This window comes from Gracilinanus agilis, chromosome 2, assembly GCF_016433145.1.
Source record: "Gracilinanus agilis isolate LMUSP501 chromosome 2, AgileGrace, whole genome shotgun sequence".
Classification (NCBI taxonomy): Eukaryota; Metazoa; Chordata; class Mammalia; order Didelphimorphia; family Didelphidae; genus Gracilinanus; species Gracilinanus agilis.
The window spans coordinates 525969997-525987656 of NC_058131.1; the positions used below are offsets into that span (position 1 = coordinate 525969997).

General features: G+C 35.2%; 1 protein-coding gene across 1 annotated transcript in view; it reads left to right on the plus strand.

Moving 5' to 3' along the window:
- UBR1 (ubiquitin protein ligase E3 component n-recognin 1) overlaps positions 1–17660 on the plus strand; it is a 147486-nt gene that overhangs the window by 95786 nt on the left and 34040 nt on the right. The window contains exons 30-35 of the mRNA XM_044660018.1: positions 2181–2386; positions 5291–5384; positions 7096–7245; positions 9573–9670; positions 13694–13787; positions 16274–16422. Of these exons, the coding sequence (XP_044515953.1) occupies positions 2181–2386; positions 5291–5384; positions 7096–7245; positions 9573–9670; positions 13694–13787; positions 16274–16422 (791 nt within the window). The remainder of the gene's footprint in view (positions 1–2180; positions 2387–5290; positions 5385–7095; positions 7246–9572; positions 9671–13693; positions 13788–16273; positions 16423–17660) is intronic.

Sequence of the window (17660 nt, forward strand, 5' to 3'; positions counted from 1 at the left end):
AAGAAAGAAAGAAAGAAAGAAAGAAAGAAAGAAAGAAAGAAAGAAAGAAAGAAAGAAAGAAAGAATATAGATCTTGTCAGAGATATAAAGAGATGTTGTGAAGGAAGAAACACAAGATTTAACAATAGGTTGGATATTTCTAAACACAAGCTGATAAATACCATGTGGTGTGAATGAGTGAAGTGCTTAAGGTGACAGTGAGATTGTGACTCTAATGACTGAGATGATTATACACTTGACAGTAACAGGAGGAGAGTTTGCAGGGAAGTATAATGAATTCCATCTTGTATGTGCTTCATGTATACAGTTCAGGATGTCCAGGAGGCTCTTGGTGATGATGTGAGACTGAACTCAGTAGAGAGATTAAGCTGTAAGATTGTCAGGGCCTCAACTATATACAGTCAATTCTGCAAAAATGTTTTTTTGAAAATACAATTTTTTTTCCAACACAGTAGATATATCAAGGAACATTTTTAGCATAACTTAATTTTCAAATTTCAAATTGGCTTATTTCTTACCATGAAAGAGCAAGAATTCAAAAAACCATATCATTTCACAGGAACTCACACCCTGAGATATCCATTTGCGCAGGCAAATTTCAGGGCTTTTTCAGGGTAAAGTGCCATATTTATTGTTTATCTTCTGGTACAGTAGGAGCTGTGGACAGAGGAGAGCTGTTCCCCTCTCCCCACCTCAATTCCTCACCTTCTACCTAATTTTGCCAGGCTGGCTCTGTGGCAACCAGTGTACAAACAGACTATCACCAAACACTCAGAGGCTGTGGACTTTGTCACTAATTATAGTAGTATTGGTGTCTTAACAATTTAACATGTGTAATTTAACATTCTGCTACTATTTTTATTAGGTTCCCATCTTTTTTTTTTAATATGATGCTGATAAGTTTTTAAATGTTGGTACTCTTAATCACTTATCCTTGTAAAAGGGTGAGGCACCACGGATGTTAATTATTATTATTAAAAGTTTTGTGGGTACATACTGGGTTGAAGGAGAGACAGGACCAACCAGGATAGGGAGACCAGGGTTCACTGTTCTAACACAGGAATGGCAGTTGGCCCAATGGTCACCCAGCTCACCCAGGCCAGGCCTATAGAGTCTGCAGGCAAAGGTAAAGTTCATACAGTTTAATTGGGGAAATAATAATGAAGGATGAGAATAAGGGATTCTATACTCAAAACCCTAAGGGCAAACCACAGGGGGCAGGGAAGGACTTAGCTACTCCATCCTATTGACCTAAGCCAGGCAGGGCCCAAAGGAGCAGTACTGAAGTCACAGGAAAGCTTCTTCAAACCTGGTTCCAGCCAGGTTTGGTCAGCTCAGCTAAAGGGCCTGAGGGTCTCACGGTAATCCAAGGATGGTCACAGGATGCCAAGAGCCAACTCCACCAGGTGATCCAAGGTACCCAGGTAGGGAGAGTGAGTTTGAAATTCTGTCCACCAGATCCCAAACCACTTCCCACTTGGTGCAGCTCTGCAAGTCTTGTCCACTTGCTGAAAGCCTTCGCCACTCAGGATCCCAGGGAATCAGGATGCAGTTTTTCCCTAACTCTGAGATCTCTCACAGTTAGCAGCAGTTATGTCCAACCACTAATGGAGTCTCTCTCAGAGCACAAGCCCACTTCCTGCTCCTTCATTCCATCTTGGAATCCTCCAGCCCTTCCTGCTAGGTCCATATAAACAATATCCTCTATAGGTTTTATGGTTTTAATTGTATCATTTTACACAGCCTGGTATTTTGGTGCTTTGGGGAACATGTCATATTGTAACAGCATTGACTGTCTCAATGGCTATGAAAGTAAAATAAAAAAGAAGTAGATCTTAAATGAACTATGAAGGAAATATTGGTAACTGGTTAGGTATGATATATGAATGAGAAGAGAGCTAAGTAATGTTCTAAGAATATAATTTAAAATGGGCCAGTAGGTTCATGAGATTTTAGGATTTAGTACTGAAAGGGGATCTTAAAGATCATCTGATTCAAACTCCTTATTCAGATTACAATCTCAAATTGGCCAAGAGTCCTTGCTCAGGGTTATACATATAGTATATATAGAGCAAAGATTCATACATAAATCATTTTGTTTGGGACACTTTGATTCTTGTATTATTGACTGAAATTAAAGTAAGCATTTTAAAATTTCTCTTCCCTTTTTTTTTTGGTAGCATACCTATGGCCATTGACTCCTCTAGAATTGCATTGGGACCTAAACGTGGTCCTTCTCTTGGTGAAAAAGAAATGCTGACTTGTATTCTATGTCAAGAGGAGCAGGAAGTGAGATTAGAAAATGCTGCCATGGTTTTATCAGCCTGTGTTCAGAAATCCAGTGCTTTAACTCAGCAGAGGGAAAAACCTCTGGAACTTTCAGGGGGTATGTATATTTTAAATCCTTCTTGGCTATAATTGCTTTTATATATGTATCTATATGGACATACATACATACATACATACATACATACATACATATACATACATATATTCAAACACATTCGTGTGTGCATGTTTTAGAACATACATTTTGGAGAGAAATTGGAAATTGAGACTTTGCTTTCAATATCATTTGGTAGCATACCTATGGCCATAATATCATTTAACTACAATCAGTCATGATTTATGCATTCATAAGGTTTATGTCATGTAGACTGCTTTTACTCTAAAAATACTCTTGAAATTTATTTAAGGCAATTCTGTTTTGAAGTTCCTTCAAAAGGGTGAAAATTTTCACAATTTTAATATATTTTGGTATTGTTGGGAAGTTACTTCTCATACTGAGCTGAAATTTGTTTACCTTGGGCCCTTTGGGAAACAAGTCTAAAAACTCTACTGTATGATAGATAACCCTTCTCATACTTAGATACAGCAGTCATGTGCCTCTGAGTCCTCTCTGATCCAAATTAAACATGACCAGTTCCTTCAGTTAATTCTTTTGTTGTCTTTATCACTCAACTCTGGAAGAACTTAATTTAATGTCAAAAATTTAGCACAATATTACAGATTTAGTATTATTAGGAATTAGTTTTTCTGGAACTCAACAGCTTTTAGCCTCTCTCCTTCCCTACAAAGAAAACAAGCAAATAAGGGGGAAAGAGCATGTGTTCATGCAATCATTTGGTCATTTCCTCTTCATATTTTAGCATCTAAACTTTAGGTTTAGGTAATTTCCCATACTTTCTCAGTTCAGGGCATTTTTAGTTTCTTAGTAATGTTTTCATAACACCCCCAGGCCAAAAGATAGCTAACAATTCTGCTTATTAAGTGGTTAGGTTCAGACAACTGAATAAGTACTTATGTCCCAATAACTTAACCATTTGGAAAAATAATACATATGAATTGAAGGGAAAATGCTGCCATGGTTTTATCATGCATTTTTATTGCATTCTTAAATAAACACAACAACTTATTAGTGGAATTTGTGTACCTATTGGGAACTGCACAACTTCTCAAACCTTAGAATTAGATTAGGCACTGCCTCTCTTTATTTTCCTGTTCCTAGTTTTTGCCTAGTACTTCTCTCAGAGCAAATTATGTAAAACTTAGCTTTGCAAAGATATAAATCTTGCAGATTAGAAAATTCAAAAACTAATTGTGTAGCCAAAAGTGCAAACTAAAAAAAAAAAACAACACATGTCAAACATTTGAGAACGTCTTTGAAAGAATTGAAAGGAATAGAATATGGTCTAATGTTGAAACTGAACTACTACAGGCTAGTAGATCATACACTGTGTGACAGATATTAAGTATCTCTATTTTCTTCAAAAATTTAAAATATCCTGGTTAATTCTGATTTGGTTTAAGTTCCTTTAGAGAATTCATTCATCATTAATATTTCCATTGTCTTCCTGATGTAAGCAACACAAACAGCCTTTTGGTATACTACTTCAATAGGTGACTTCATCTTAAACATAAGCCTTTCATAGACCAGTTTTACTATTTAAATTAAATCAAAATATTTTTTTTTTACCCCTACCAAGTTGCAAAAATTTAGGCTTGAAATTAAATGTTTACTTTAACACCCCTATTTCTATGTCCAGTGGTCTTCTGAGAGTTGAGAGCATACAAAGCAATACTATATGCTAAGCACTGAGAGCTATGATGTATACATAATATGAATTCCCCAGGTCATACTACAGGTATTATTTCCATTGCTTTTAAGACATTTAACTACTTTAAAGTAGCTTTCTTTTGTTTTTAGGATATCAGATATTAGTGTTATAAAGATGGCTGAGCGAATCTAATTGAATTGCCAAAATAGCTCTTCAGAAAGCCATATATTTTCTTAGTATTCCTATCTATATCAAAATAAGATGAAAAATCAGAGTTATAAATGGAATAATTGACTCATAGAATTATATTTTACAAGTTGATGTTTATATTTTATAGAATTATATTTTGCAGGCTATATGTATATTTTATCCCTTTGCTATGTTATGAAAACATCTAGGAAGGAAAGAAAGTCATTATTTTACTACTGCTAGGGAATTGCTAAAGTTGTTAACAATAGAATTGGAATAGGTACTGGAGCTGTGATTTTATTGGTATAAGGAACTCCCAAGTGACTTCTATTAATGCAAACTGGTCCCTTCTCTGCAATCTATAGTCTTGGAGAACTACCCAGAACATTGAAAAGGTTAGGTGATATATCCAGTCACAGCCAGTTTATATTTGAGGCAGGTCTTGAACCCAGACTAATACATTGTAGGCACTTACTAAAAACTGACTGATTTAAGGCTACCTTCTTACCTATTAAACCATAAAACTTCTTATAATGACAGGTAGGTAATAAGCCTGGAGTCAAAAAGATATGAGTTCAAATCCAGCCACAGATACTTGGTAGCTATTTGACTTTGGGCAAGTCACTAACCCTTGTCTGCTTCAATTTTCTCAACTTTAAAATGAGGATAATAATAGCACCCACCTTCCAGGATTGTTGTGAGGATAAAATGAAATATTTTTTATAAAAAGTACTTATTTGGGCCAGCTAGGTGTCTCGGTGGATTGAGAGCCAAGGCTAGAGACAGGAGATCTTGGGTTCAAATATGGCCTTATATACTTTCCAGCTATGTTAACCTTGGCAAGTCTCTTAATCCCCATTGTCTAGCCCCTAATGTTCTTCTTTGGAATCAACCAAGATGGAAGAAATGGATTTTTAAAAAGTGCTTGGCACATAGTAGATGTTATATAAATGTTCATAATGAGACCTTTTTAGTAGATAATGTTAGTTTTTCATGATAGAATAAATTACTTCATTGCCCTAATTTATGTTTTCCTTTACTAGAAATTCCAGATCCACTTTTCATGGATCCTAACTTGACATGTGGAACTCACACTGGCAGCTGTGGTCATGTCATGCATGCAGTCTGCTGGCAGAAGTAAGACCTTTCTATTTTCATTTAATAATCTCTTAGAAGAAACATTGAATTAAACTCAATATTTGTTTCCCCAAATATCGCATTTTCTTATACCTCTTCTTCCCCAGGCATACTTCTTTATTTCTCTTCTCTTCCAGCCGTTCCTTTGCCCTTTATAAATCTCTCTTGTTACTCTCATGCTCTTTCTGTCTCTGTGTTCCTTCACCCTTTTCTCTCTTTTTAGTTAGGAAACAACTTTGTCCATGTCTGATGAGGAGCAGTACACATGGAAGTGATAAAGGATTAGGTATTAAGGATTCAAGGAACAAAAATAAGCAAGCCTTTGGCATGAGAATTAGGTTATATGATTATATATATATATATATAATAAATAATTATATATAATTGGTCTTGTAGTCAAGAAGACCCAAGGTAAGGGCTTCTAACAAGGCTCAAAAATGAATACTTACGCAGAAAGGTTGCTGATCTGCATAAGTGGAGAGAGTTTTCCATATCATGAAATTACAAGTATAGACTAAAAAAGATTTTTTTATAGGAGTGCATGCACACATAGGACCTACCCCCCAGATTTACTCTCTATATATATACTTACATTCTCTCTATCTCTCTCTCTCCCTCCCTTCCTCCCTCCCTAATAGGGCCTGCTAATTTAGTGGATTTAGGGCCAGTCCTGGAGTCAGAAAGGTCTAGTTCTGCCTTTGGCACCTACTAGCTCTGTGACTATGAGCAAGTCACTTAACCTCTCAGGTCCCCAGGCCACTCTTCAAGACTATAAATTACAAAGAAGTTAGCAGTCTGCTGCTTTGGAGAAGACTTTCCTATACATTGATAAAATCAGTTTGGGACACCAAAATGTATATGTGTGTGTAGCTCACACTAATTACAAAATTATCAGGGTTGTATAATAAATTTATATTCAATTTATCTATCATACTCTCAAAAAACTTTAGTACTTAAGTACTGTCTGTTTTCATTTCTAAACTGCTTTATTCACTGTTACTATTTTTATTATGTAACTGTCAGCCATGGAAATAACATCTGGAAGATCACTTACTATAATTTTTAATATTTCCTGGGCTGAAATTGAAAGAAAACATATAAATTTCTATGAAAAGACACACATTTTATAGAACTACCTCTGAGGAGAGTATTCCAGAGATAGAAAAATAGGACAGGATGATTCAGGTTTCATCTCTTCTAGGAAAGGAGTAATCCTAAGAAATTGCATGTCCCAAATTTGTCTCAGGTGAAGCTGTTTTAACCTGATCAAAATTTGTAGTTCTGGCCTTTTCTAACAGACCAATTTATTCTGATGACCAGAAACTAAATGGAATAGTCATTGTATTATATATCTAGTGTTAGGAGAACATCACACTAAAGCTTCCAGGCCTTTACATTTTTTTTCCTACCTATTTCCCCTAGGCAAGAAAGCCAATTTACTTCTGTTACAATGGGCCAGTCCTTTGTATTTGCATTTTTAAGATATATTATGAGAAATTCAACTTTTAAAAGCACTCCAACAGTTAGTAGTAGATTGTCTTGGGGGAAAAAAGCCCAACCATTGTTAGGTGAATAACTGTGACAATTAGACATGCGGAAGCACCTTGAGAAAATGTATTATCCTTAGTACACTCCTAGCTTGTTTTATGATTCCAAACTCTAGGTATTTGCACAATTTTAAACTAATCCATTTCTTTTGGGATTTTTGTAGGTACTTTGAAGCTATACAGATTAATTCTCGTCAGCGCCTTCACGTTGAGTTTTTTGATTTGGAGAATGGAGAGTATCTTTGTCCTCTTTGCAAATCACTGTGCAATACTGTGATCCCCATTGTTCCTTTACAAATACAAAAGATAAACAGGTATATTTTGTTTGTGTACTTAGTCTCAGGGTTCATTCCAATACTTTATTATTAGATCCATTATCTAATCAGTGTGAGTAATTAATAATACTACTAGTTAGTAACTAATGCAAGTAATAACTAGTACATTGCAGCCCATTCATGTCTAATAATAGTAGTAAGAAAAATGTAAATAGCACTCTAACTTTGGCAAAACGCTTTATGTACATTGCAAAATACATTTATATACATGTCTCTACAACAATCCTTAAGTACCACAGATATTATTCACTCCATTTTACTGAAGATGAAACCAAACCTGGGAGTCATACCCAGATGTCACACAGGAACAAGAGGTAGGCTGAAAGCCCATGTCTTCTTGACTGCTGGGTCCACTGCCTCTCATGCAAATAAGTGCAACCCTTAATATATGTTCCTGACAGAGAGGTGATGGACTCAGGATGCAGAATGAGATATATTTTTTGCATATAACCCATGTAGAAATTTATTTTACTTGACTGTACATATTTGTGACAAAAGTTTTGTTTTTGATTTCTTCTTTTTATCCCGACTGGTGGGAGAAGGTAAGAATAGAGTAAATAAATTTTTGTTAATTGAAGGAAAAAAAATTAAAAGTTCAAAAGTTGCTCTTCTGTATCTTCAAGAACTAGGATAAAGCCTCAAGTTTTTATTTTGTGTGGATGTGTTGCCAGATATTCATAGTGTGATTACTCTCATTTATCTCTTAACGTCATATAGGGAATAGTAAAGACTGACTAATCTTTTTCAAATATGCCATAACTCATCATTGTTATTATAAACCATTAAAATATGTTTTATGTATTTACAACTACATTCTCTATTCATTTGGAATCTTCTACCCCTTTGGGGGGGAGGGTGGTGAGGGAGGAGCTTAATCCTTAACTTAGAGACGTGGATAAAATGAGACAATAGATATAATGTTCCTTTTGAAAACTGTTGAAGTACTTTCCAGGATGTCCATAGGCAGGACTTCTTAAACTGATGCCATGAACTTGCTTTTACAAATTTTTTATAATAATTTCAGTTATCAAACTTGTTTCACTTATAATTCTGTGTTTTACTTTATGCATTTAATAATGTTCTTCTATATATACTTTCTTAATTTAGATTGTAAATATAATAGAAATAAACTGCAAATGGCTTTTAATGGCAAATTTATTAACATTTTTTAGAACTACTAAAATACATAGTTGAATACTTGAACATGCCATCCCATATGACATATTATTTGTTCTAATAACTATTAAAAACTAAGTTAATAATATTTACCATAAATTTCACCAAAGAAGGTAAGTTTTTTCTTTAAGAAATTATTTTTTTAGCATGTACCAAAACAGAAAAGTCAAGTGGAAACTTCTCACAAATAAATAAATATATAACTTGGAGCATATAACATATAGTAGTATGGAGTTATATATAGTGTTATAGAATTCCATGAAAGTAGAATCAGACTTTATTCTACTTTTTTTGTGGATTTCTGTGAAATACTTCATGTACAATTACTATAGTTTCCTTGTGGGCTCCAGGTTCCTGCAAACTTGGAATCATTCACAGAACCTATTTTTTAAAAATACACTTATCCACTTATAAGTTCATCTTTCTGTGAATGAATGGTGAATTTTCTTCTTAGTTTAGACATGATTAGTATCTTCTAGCCAAAGGACTAGAATATAGTCCCAGGTTCTTATTCTGTGTGGATCTGTCACCAGATATTCATAGTGTGATTATTCTCAGTTGTCTCTTAACATCGCAGGGGGACCAAGAACATTCATACAGTAGCCATTTTTTCAACGTTCACATGATTTGACATGAAACTGCATTGCAATGTAGTTGCTCCAACTTTAGTCTTTTCTTAAATGCCATTTCTATACATGAATGCCATTTATACTTTGTTATTCATACTTAAAAGTACATAAGGATTTCATGAAGCTTCCCAAAACTATAAGATATAAGAAAAAAAGATGGTTAGAACTGATCAGTATATACTTAATCTTCTGAGAAAAGAGAAATTCTCAGATCAGACCTTAGCCTGTCATTCTTCATTTATTTTTATTCTCATTTCAATTATTAAGAATCAGCTTCTTTTTAACTAGTAGAGTGATGGTGTTCAAATCTTATATCCTGGGATCTCACACTGTTTTCTATGTTCTGTATTCATAGTTCAAAAAGAAGGCTACATTTATAGGTCCTAGATGTTATAGCTACTTAGAGAAACTTGGTCTCATATATCTTTAAGGGAAGACTCCAAGTCTGGAACATAATCATGAATTGATAACTCTATATTTATTTTCATTTTATTTTCTCAGTGAGAATGCAGAAGCTGTTGCTCAACTTTTGTCCTTGGCACGGTGGATAGAAACTGTTATAGCTCGAATATCAGGATACAGTATGAAAAATGCTAAAGGTTTGATTTATGTTTTACTTTTAAGATGAACTACATGAAAGCCTAATTGTCAGAAATTTAATTATGAAATTTATTGTCAGGAAAAATAGATGGAATTCCCTCATTACTTTTTCAAAGATTATTTTCAAGTGCAAATATGGTAGATTCTGCAAAATGGAAGGCAGTATGAATTAAAGCAGGTTTAACTTAAATTGAGTACATGGAAGATCAACTTTAATCCTTTTTGTAACAAGAAACTTCATTTTTATTTTTACCATAAATGTTCTTTAGCTTCCAAATATATAAAGTGCTTTATATAAAAATTGAAAGATACATTTAAAGGGCAGCAGTAAGAGATGAGCAGTCCTGAGTACAAATTTGGCCTCAGACCCTTCCAAGTTGTATGACTGTGGGGAAGTCACTTAATCCCAATTGCCTAGCCCAGTGATGGAGAACCTTTTAGAGATAGAATGTCAGGCCCTGCCCTGGCTCCCCCAGACCTATGCTGGGCCTCTTCCCCCAACCAAAAGTGCCAGGTACCCTTACCCCACACAGAGGAGGGAGAAAGCTCTCTCACTGGCCTGCTGGGCAGAGGGGTGGGTGAAGTGAGGAATGTCCTCAGAAAGTGTAGAGAGGGGAAGGGGAGTGACCTGAGCGCTATAATCCCCTCCAGCTCTGCTACCTGTGAGTTGCTCCCCTTTCCTCCTGTGAACTGCTGGGCAGAGGGACAGGGGATGTTAAAAAATATCATCAGGCACAGTGGAGAGGAGGAAGGGAGCAGCTCTGCCAGAGTCCCTTTGCCTTGCTAGTAACCAACTCAAGGTGGGGGCACAGGGAGGGCAGCCACATTCCCACAGAGAATGCTCTGTGTGTCATCTTTGGCACCCATGCCATAGGTTCACCATCACTGGCCTAGCCGTTACTGCTCTTATACTTTAGAATTGATACTTGGCATCAATTCTAGGGTTTTAAAAAAGGATACATTTTAGTTTACTCTACAAAAGAAAGAAAAACTTTCCTAATCTCTAAAGAGGAAGATTGAGTTAGTGGAACTGATCAGTATTTTAAACCATATTTCTGGACCATGTCATTCCCTTAACTATTTTCAAGACTCCTTGATTTTAATCCCTTTAGTTTTCTCTGCTTCTGATGCTTTGAATTTTATTCATAGGTAATGTCCCTAGATTTAATCAAATCCTAAATAAAATTCATTCAATTGATTTTCCCAAAAAAATTACCTTTAAAGAATGTTAAAGATATGATTTTTTCTAAAAGCTGAAGAGTTTACAAGTTTATACATATAAACCTGATATGTTTATTTTTCATCTACATATTGAATTCAGCAGGTATTTATTAAAAGCCTCCATTGTGCTCAATACTGCTATTAAGGAAATAGGAAGGGGGAAGCTGGGTAGCTCAGTGGATTGAGAGTCAAGCCTAGAGACAGGAGGTCCTAGGTTCAAATCTGGCCTCAGACACTTCCCAGCTGTGTGACCCTGGGCAAGTCACTTGACCCCCATTGTCCACCCTTACCACTCTTCCACCTATGAGCCAATACACAGAAGTTAAGGGTTTAAAAAAAAAAAAAGGAAGTAGAAAAGAATTACATGACATAATTCTTTTGAAGATATTAGATTTATATGCCACTAATTAATTATGTGCCGCTAATTTGAAGATATTAGATTTATGTGCCACTAATTAAAATACCAACATTATATTTAATGTTGTATAAAATTAGATAAATACTATAGAATTTCAGAGAAAAGAGATTAGTTTTGGTATAGGCAGGAAAGACTTCACAAAATTAGATTTCATTTAGACTTTCAAAAATCAGTAGGATTTGGATAGATAGTAGTGGAAAATGTATTTCAGTACCTTGAATACCAGAATAAAGAGTTGACCTGATTCTATAGTCATTTGGGAGCATTACATTTTTTTTTTAACCCTTACCTTCCATTGACTCCAAGGCAGAAGAGTGGTAAAGGGCTAGACAAAATGGGTTAAGTGATTTGCCCAGGGTCACACAGTTGGGAAGTGTCTGAGGTCAGATTTGAACCCAGGACCTCCCATTTCTAGGCCTGGCTCTCTGAGCTACCCAGCTGCCCCCGAGCATTAAATTTTTATAAGTGAACTGGAAGGATTGTAATGGTATTTGAAAATTTAATTTAATAGTTTGAGGGATGGATTGGTGACAAAGTATAAGCAAAAATACCTATGTAGTTACTACTATAATCTAAGCATGAAGTTATACAGGCCAGGACAAGGGTGATAGTGTTAAAATAGTGGGCACAATGGATGTATTCCATAATTATGTACTGTTTAATAAGTATAACTAAATTAAATCAAAGAGAAATTATTAACTAAGGAGGACCGATGAGATATAGAGGAATGAGCCCAAAATGACACCAAAGTCTGATGAATGGCTGATGACACGAATGAGCAAATTGCTAGAGGGATCCAGTTTGAAACAGAAGAGATTGAATTCCATTTTGACTGTGTTAAGTTTGGACAATGAGTTGGACATAACAGACTGTATTGTATTGCCTTTCAGAAATTATGAAATTCTTTTAATGACTCCCAAGCTTCTTGAAACAAAGATCTGTTTAAAAAAAACAAGAGTATTATTCCAAAGATGGACCATTTACATAATGAGAATGAGGAAGAGTTGATAAGTGACTCTTTGCTGTTGATATCTCTACATTGTCAGCATATTATGAGGAAGGTATCTGCCATGCTGGATGGTTCCTCCTGTGACAGATTTATGAGAGGATGAAGATGACAATTACACAGCAAAGTTAGATGTAGCCGTGTTGGGATCTTCATCATACTGATATCAATGACAGCAAAAACTATTGAGATATTTCCAAAAAAGAGTACATCATTATATTAAATCAAACTATATCATTTGAGGATATTGCCATTCATTCATTTAATGTTTGAGTGTTCACTATATGCAAGACATTGTGCTAGGCACTCAAGGTGGTCACTGAAGAATAAGACTGTGGCACATTGAGAACCCCACTTGAAATGTGACTGCTTAATGATGACTTAGACTCCTATCCTTTATTTTCTAGGCATTCCTCTAACTGGTATGTGTTGGTGATCTTTTATCAAATATTCCTCTTGACTTAATTAAGTTAATTAAATTATTTAGTTAAAGTGAATTTCATTAACTTTTGTATTTAGACCTTTCTGGAACTGTATTAGTCTTTCTGGAAACCTTACTACCACTTACAGTGAATGTTATTTTTTACCAACATGAATCTAGAGATGTACAAGAAAATTAACTCTTAAAATTTGAGTATAGCTTATCCCTGCTTCACAGTAATGGAAATAGGAATCTATTCTTTAATCATGATTTTTCTTTATCCCTGTACTTTGATTCCATTTGAGAGGCAGTTTTGCATAATGAAGAGCTTCCTCAGTTCTGAAGTCCTTGAGCCCAGGTTCAAGCCTCATCCCTGACATTGTAGCTATGTGGCCATGTCTTTCCACTTAACCCTGTGAGTGCCTATGGGACTAAGACTATAGATTGTAGAGCATTTGCCAATATGCATTGGTAGAGAGCAGAGTTTCCTCGTTAGGAATTCTGTATGTTGATGAAATTACAGGTTCAGACAAAAAGCTTTATTTAATATTTCAGTTAAGAAAATTCACTTGTGATAATAACAAGCTGTCAGTGACTTTAGGATAGAGAAAGACCAAGAAAACTAGGGAATGCAATGGCCTTCTTTATTCTAATTAGCTCAAAGTTTAATAACTCAGATCTCTCTTAAATTCTTTTTTTATTGTTTGGTATATACTGTGTGACTTTGGAAATACCAAATTATTGTCTGATTTTCTTTTTTTATCAATACTTTTGTCATCCTATTGTTTTCAAAAGCAGCTTGAAAACTTTTCAGAAACAGTAGGTTGACATTTGAGAAAAAGTGGGAAATAATTAAAATGAGTCATTATAAAATGAATTACAAAATCACCTTGACTGTCAGTCTGAGGAAATTAATTTATTTCTTTTTCTTTTTTTTCCTATTTCCCTCTTTTAAGGAGAGAAATCAAAAGTTTCAATCTTGGTCAATCAAGGAATGGGTGATACTACTTTGGAATTCCATTCTATTCTGAATTTTGGGATTCAGCCTTCGTAAGTGTTTCAATATATCAGACTTTTTTAGGATGAGCAAAAATTGAAATTTAATCTTTTTCCTTGTAGGAAATGCTCTATAAATTTCTTTATCCTGGTTTTTTTAAACTATCTCCACCATAGAATGTAATAATAATAGCAGCTGATATTTATATAGTACTTTGAGATTAGCAAAGGACAAGATATATATCTATTTTGATCCCCAGTACCCTGCTATTATATTATTATCTGTATATTATAAATGAGGAAACTGAAGGTCGGATTTTACATGTCTTAGGTATGGTCATGCAAAATAAATGTCACATTCAAGCCTAGGCCTCTTGTGACTTCTTAGTATAGGCCTTTATCCAGTACACCTAGCTGCATCTCCTCCCATTTACATGGATAAGTCAAGTGAGAAGCAGTGTGGCACATTGAAATCTATGCTTGAAATTGAAATGTTCTGGTTTTGCCATTTAACTTTTTTATTTTTAAAATATTTTTCCATGTTTACATATTTTGTTTTCTTTCCCTCCCCTCTTCCCTACCCTCTCCCAGATCCAATAAGCACTTCCTTTGGATTATACAAATGTTATCACTTATACCTATTTCCATATTACTCGTTTTTTGCAATAAAGCAGTCTTTTAAAACCAAAACCCCAAATAACATATTCATATAAATAAATGATAAGTCATTTGTTTTTCTTCTGTGTTTCTACAGTTCTTTCTCTCAGTGTGATTAGCATTCTTTCTCATAAATCCCTTGGGATTTGTCTTGTATTAGCAAAATCCATTAAATTGTATTGTTCCACGGTGTTTCACTTTCTGTGTATAATGTTCTCTTGGTTCTGCTCATTTCAATCTGCATCAGTTCCTAGAGGTTCTTCCGGTTCATATAGAAATCCTACAGTTCATCATTTTTTACAGCATAATAGTATTCCATTACCACAATTTGTCCAACCATTTCCCAATTCGAGGTTTCCAATTTTTTGCCACCAAAAATAACACAGCTATGAATATTTTTGTACAAGCATTTTTCATTATTATCTCTTTAGAGTACAAACCTACCGTACCATTTACTTTTATAACTAGGAAAATCACTTCATCTCCTTATCTGTTAAATGAGGGGTTGAATGGGATGTCTTCTAAGATCTTTTCCGCTTTAAATCTATGATTATATGAAGTATTTCCTGATGCTCTCATTAGGACTTGAGTTAGTAAGTAGTACTCTACAAGATGACAGAAAAATAACTAGACTAGGAAGCATAAAAGACTCTTGAGTTCAAATTACAGTTTTCCCCAGTGATTCACTGTGACCTCAGATATATTTCTATATATATATTTTTTTTAACCCTTGTACTTCGGTGTATTGTCTCATAGGTGGAAGAGTGGTAAGGGTGGGCAATGGGGGTCAAGTGACTTGCCCAGGGTCACACAGCTGGGAAGTGTCTGAGGCCAGGTTTGAACCTAGGACCTCCTGTCTCTAGGCCTGACTCTCACTCCACTGAGCTACCCAGCTGCCCCGTATTTCTTTATCTTTATGAACTTCAGTCTTTAAAATGGGATTAAACCTGCCCTGTGTATTGCAGATGTTAATTGTGAGGATTTAGCTAGCTTCTAGGGCAGTGATGGCAAACCTTTTAGAGACCATATGGCATGCCCCATCCCTCCCTAGAGCCCCCATGCCACGCATGCCACTCCCACTTTGTTACTAGGCAGAGAGGCAGGTGAAGTGAGGATGTTCGTGGAGAGGAGTAGGGGAATAGCTCGAGCTCTCTACTCCCTCCCAGCTCTGCCACTCCCATTGGGCTGCTGAGCAAGGAGGTGGTAAAGCAAAAAAAAATGTTCTCAGCGTGGAGAGGGGGAAGGGAGCAGCTCCCCAAGTCCCTCTGCCTTTCTAGTAACAAACTGGCAGGCAACAGTTTGCATGCCCACAGAGAGGGCTCTGCGTGCCCTTTTTTGCACATGTGCCATAGGTTGACCATCATGATTCTAGGATATGCTTTACCAGGTGTGTTCCTTTTTGATATTCTTTATCCCATTGTTGTATCAAATGTTCACTATTAGTAAAGTCTGGGGAACTAGAAGCTTCTAACTTCCATCAGTATAAAATGTTGCCATGTACACATGCCAGCATTAATACTTATTTGTTCCCTCTCCAGACCCAGATCTGATCAAGTAAAGTCAAATCTGTTTTTTCCTTTTCTTTCTAATCTGAGAGTCAGTTTGTCATTGAGTCTATGCATAGGATTAAATTCCTGGTGAATAGGATAAACTGCTCACCCTGCTGTTGACAGGTGCTAGAATCATTACTCATATTTTTTTCCTTATAAGCAAATATCTCTACTTTTCCCATATTTGCTTACTGAAGGGATTTTAAAATAGCCTATGTATGTAATTTCACAAAGAACTGACCTATATCATAAAAAGGTTTTAGAGCCTCTTGACCATTCCTTAGTAGGTAATACTTATATTAACTACCTGAGCTTTTCTTTTTTTCTTTTCAGAGTCAAATTCTCTAGCAGCATAAAAGAGATGTTGGTTCTCTTTGCCACAACAATTTATAGAGTTGTACTGAAGGTGCCTCCTGATGAAACTGATCCTCGGATTCCTGCAATGACCTGGGGCACCTGTGCTTTCACCATCCAGTCTATTGGTAAAATGAATAAGGGAATCAAATGGAGGATTATTTAGAACAGCTTCTTTTCAAAATCTACCGTTTTTTTGTTTTTTTTTTTTGGTGTGGGTCTTTTAAAAAGTTGTTTAGATATGTCTAAGGATTAAGTTAGGATATAGAAAGAAGGACGAATCACATTTGCATAGCACTTGAAGCTTAACACAGTGCTTTCCTTCTCCCTATGGGGTAGGGGTAGCACAAATATTATCCCCATAATTTATATAAAGAAATAGGCTTTGAGAAGTGTCTATTGTAACACAGCTATTAAGTGTAGAGGCAGAATTCAAACTTAAAACTCAGCTATGCAACATTACTTGTAATCATCTAAGTAAGAATTTTTTATGAATGGATTTGAAAGGAAAAAACTTGGATTTATATTATGTTATTTAAATACCAATGGTATAAGTTTTAGTTCTAGATTATGAAAGGTCACACTTATTGATTGTAAAATAAATAATTCTCCACTAGAGTTTGAATAACCACTTCTAGGGTATGTTGTAAAGTGGGTTCCTACTTCAATATAGGTGGGATTCAATGACCTTTTGAGGCTCCTTCCAAGTCTGAGATTTTTGTGTTTCATATACTTTACATATATCATATTATCTAATCTTCAAATAACTCTGTGTTGTAATATTATTATCTATATTTATAGATGAAGAACTGAGACTTGGAGATTTTTCCTTGTTTTTGGCATCACTTGATTCTTTCTGATAATATAGAAAGGAAAAATGTGTTTCTATAGCTCTTCGATTTTTTTCCTGTAGGGTGGAGACCAACTTATATTTTCTGCATTCATGGATGTTACTACATAATGTACTATAGAAACACAAATAAAATATCATCTGAAGCACACTGCAAAATCCTCCTTGCCCTCTCTTCATGCTTTTGAAAGAAGACCAAAAGAGTTTTCTGATCCTTTTTGGGGTTCTAGCTAACTCTTGGGGTAAACAGCTTTATCAGACTGCTTATTTAAGAGATCCTAATCTAATGATCTCCCTCAGTCTCATTTCAGTTATCTCTAAGTAGATGATTCTCAACTTTATTTATTCAGCCCTAGCCTCTCTTCAGGCCTCCAGTCTCTCATTTCTAACTGCCTTTTTGGACATCTTGAATTATATATTCTATTGGTATCTTAAATTCATCATGTCCAAAAGAACTCATTATCTTTCCACCAAAACCTTATTTTCTTCCTAATTTCCTCTTTAATATCAAGAATA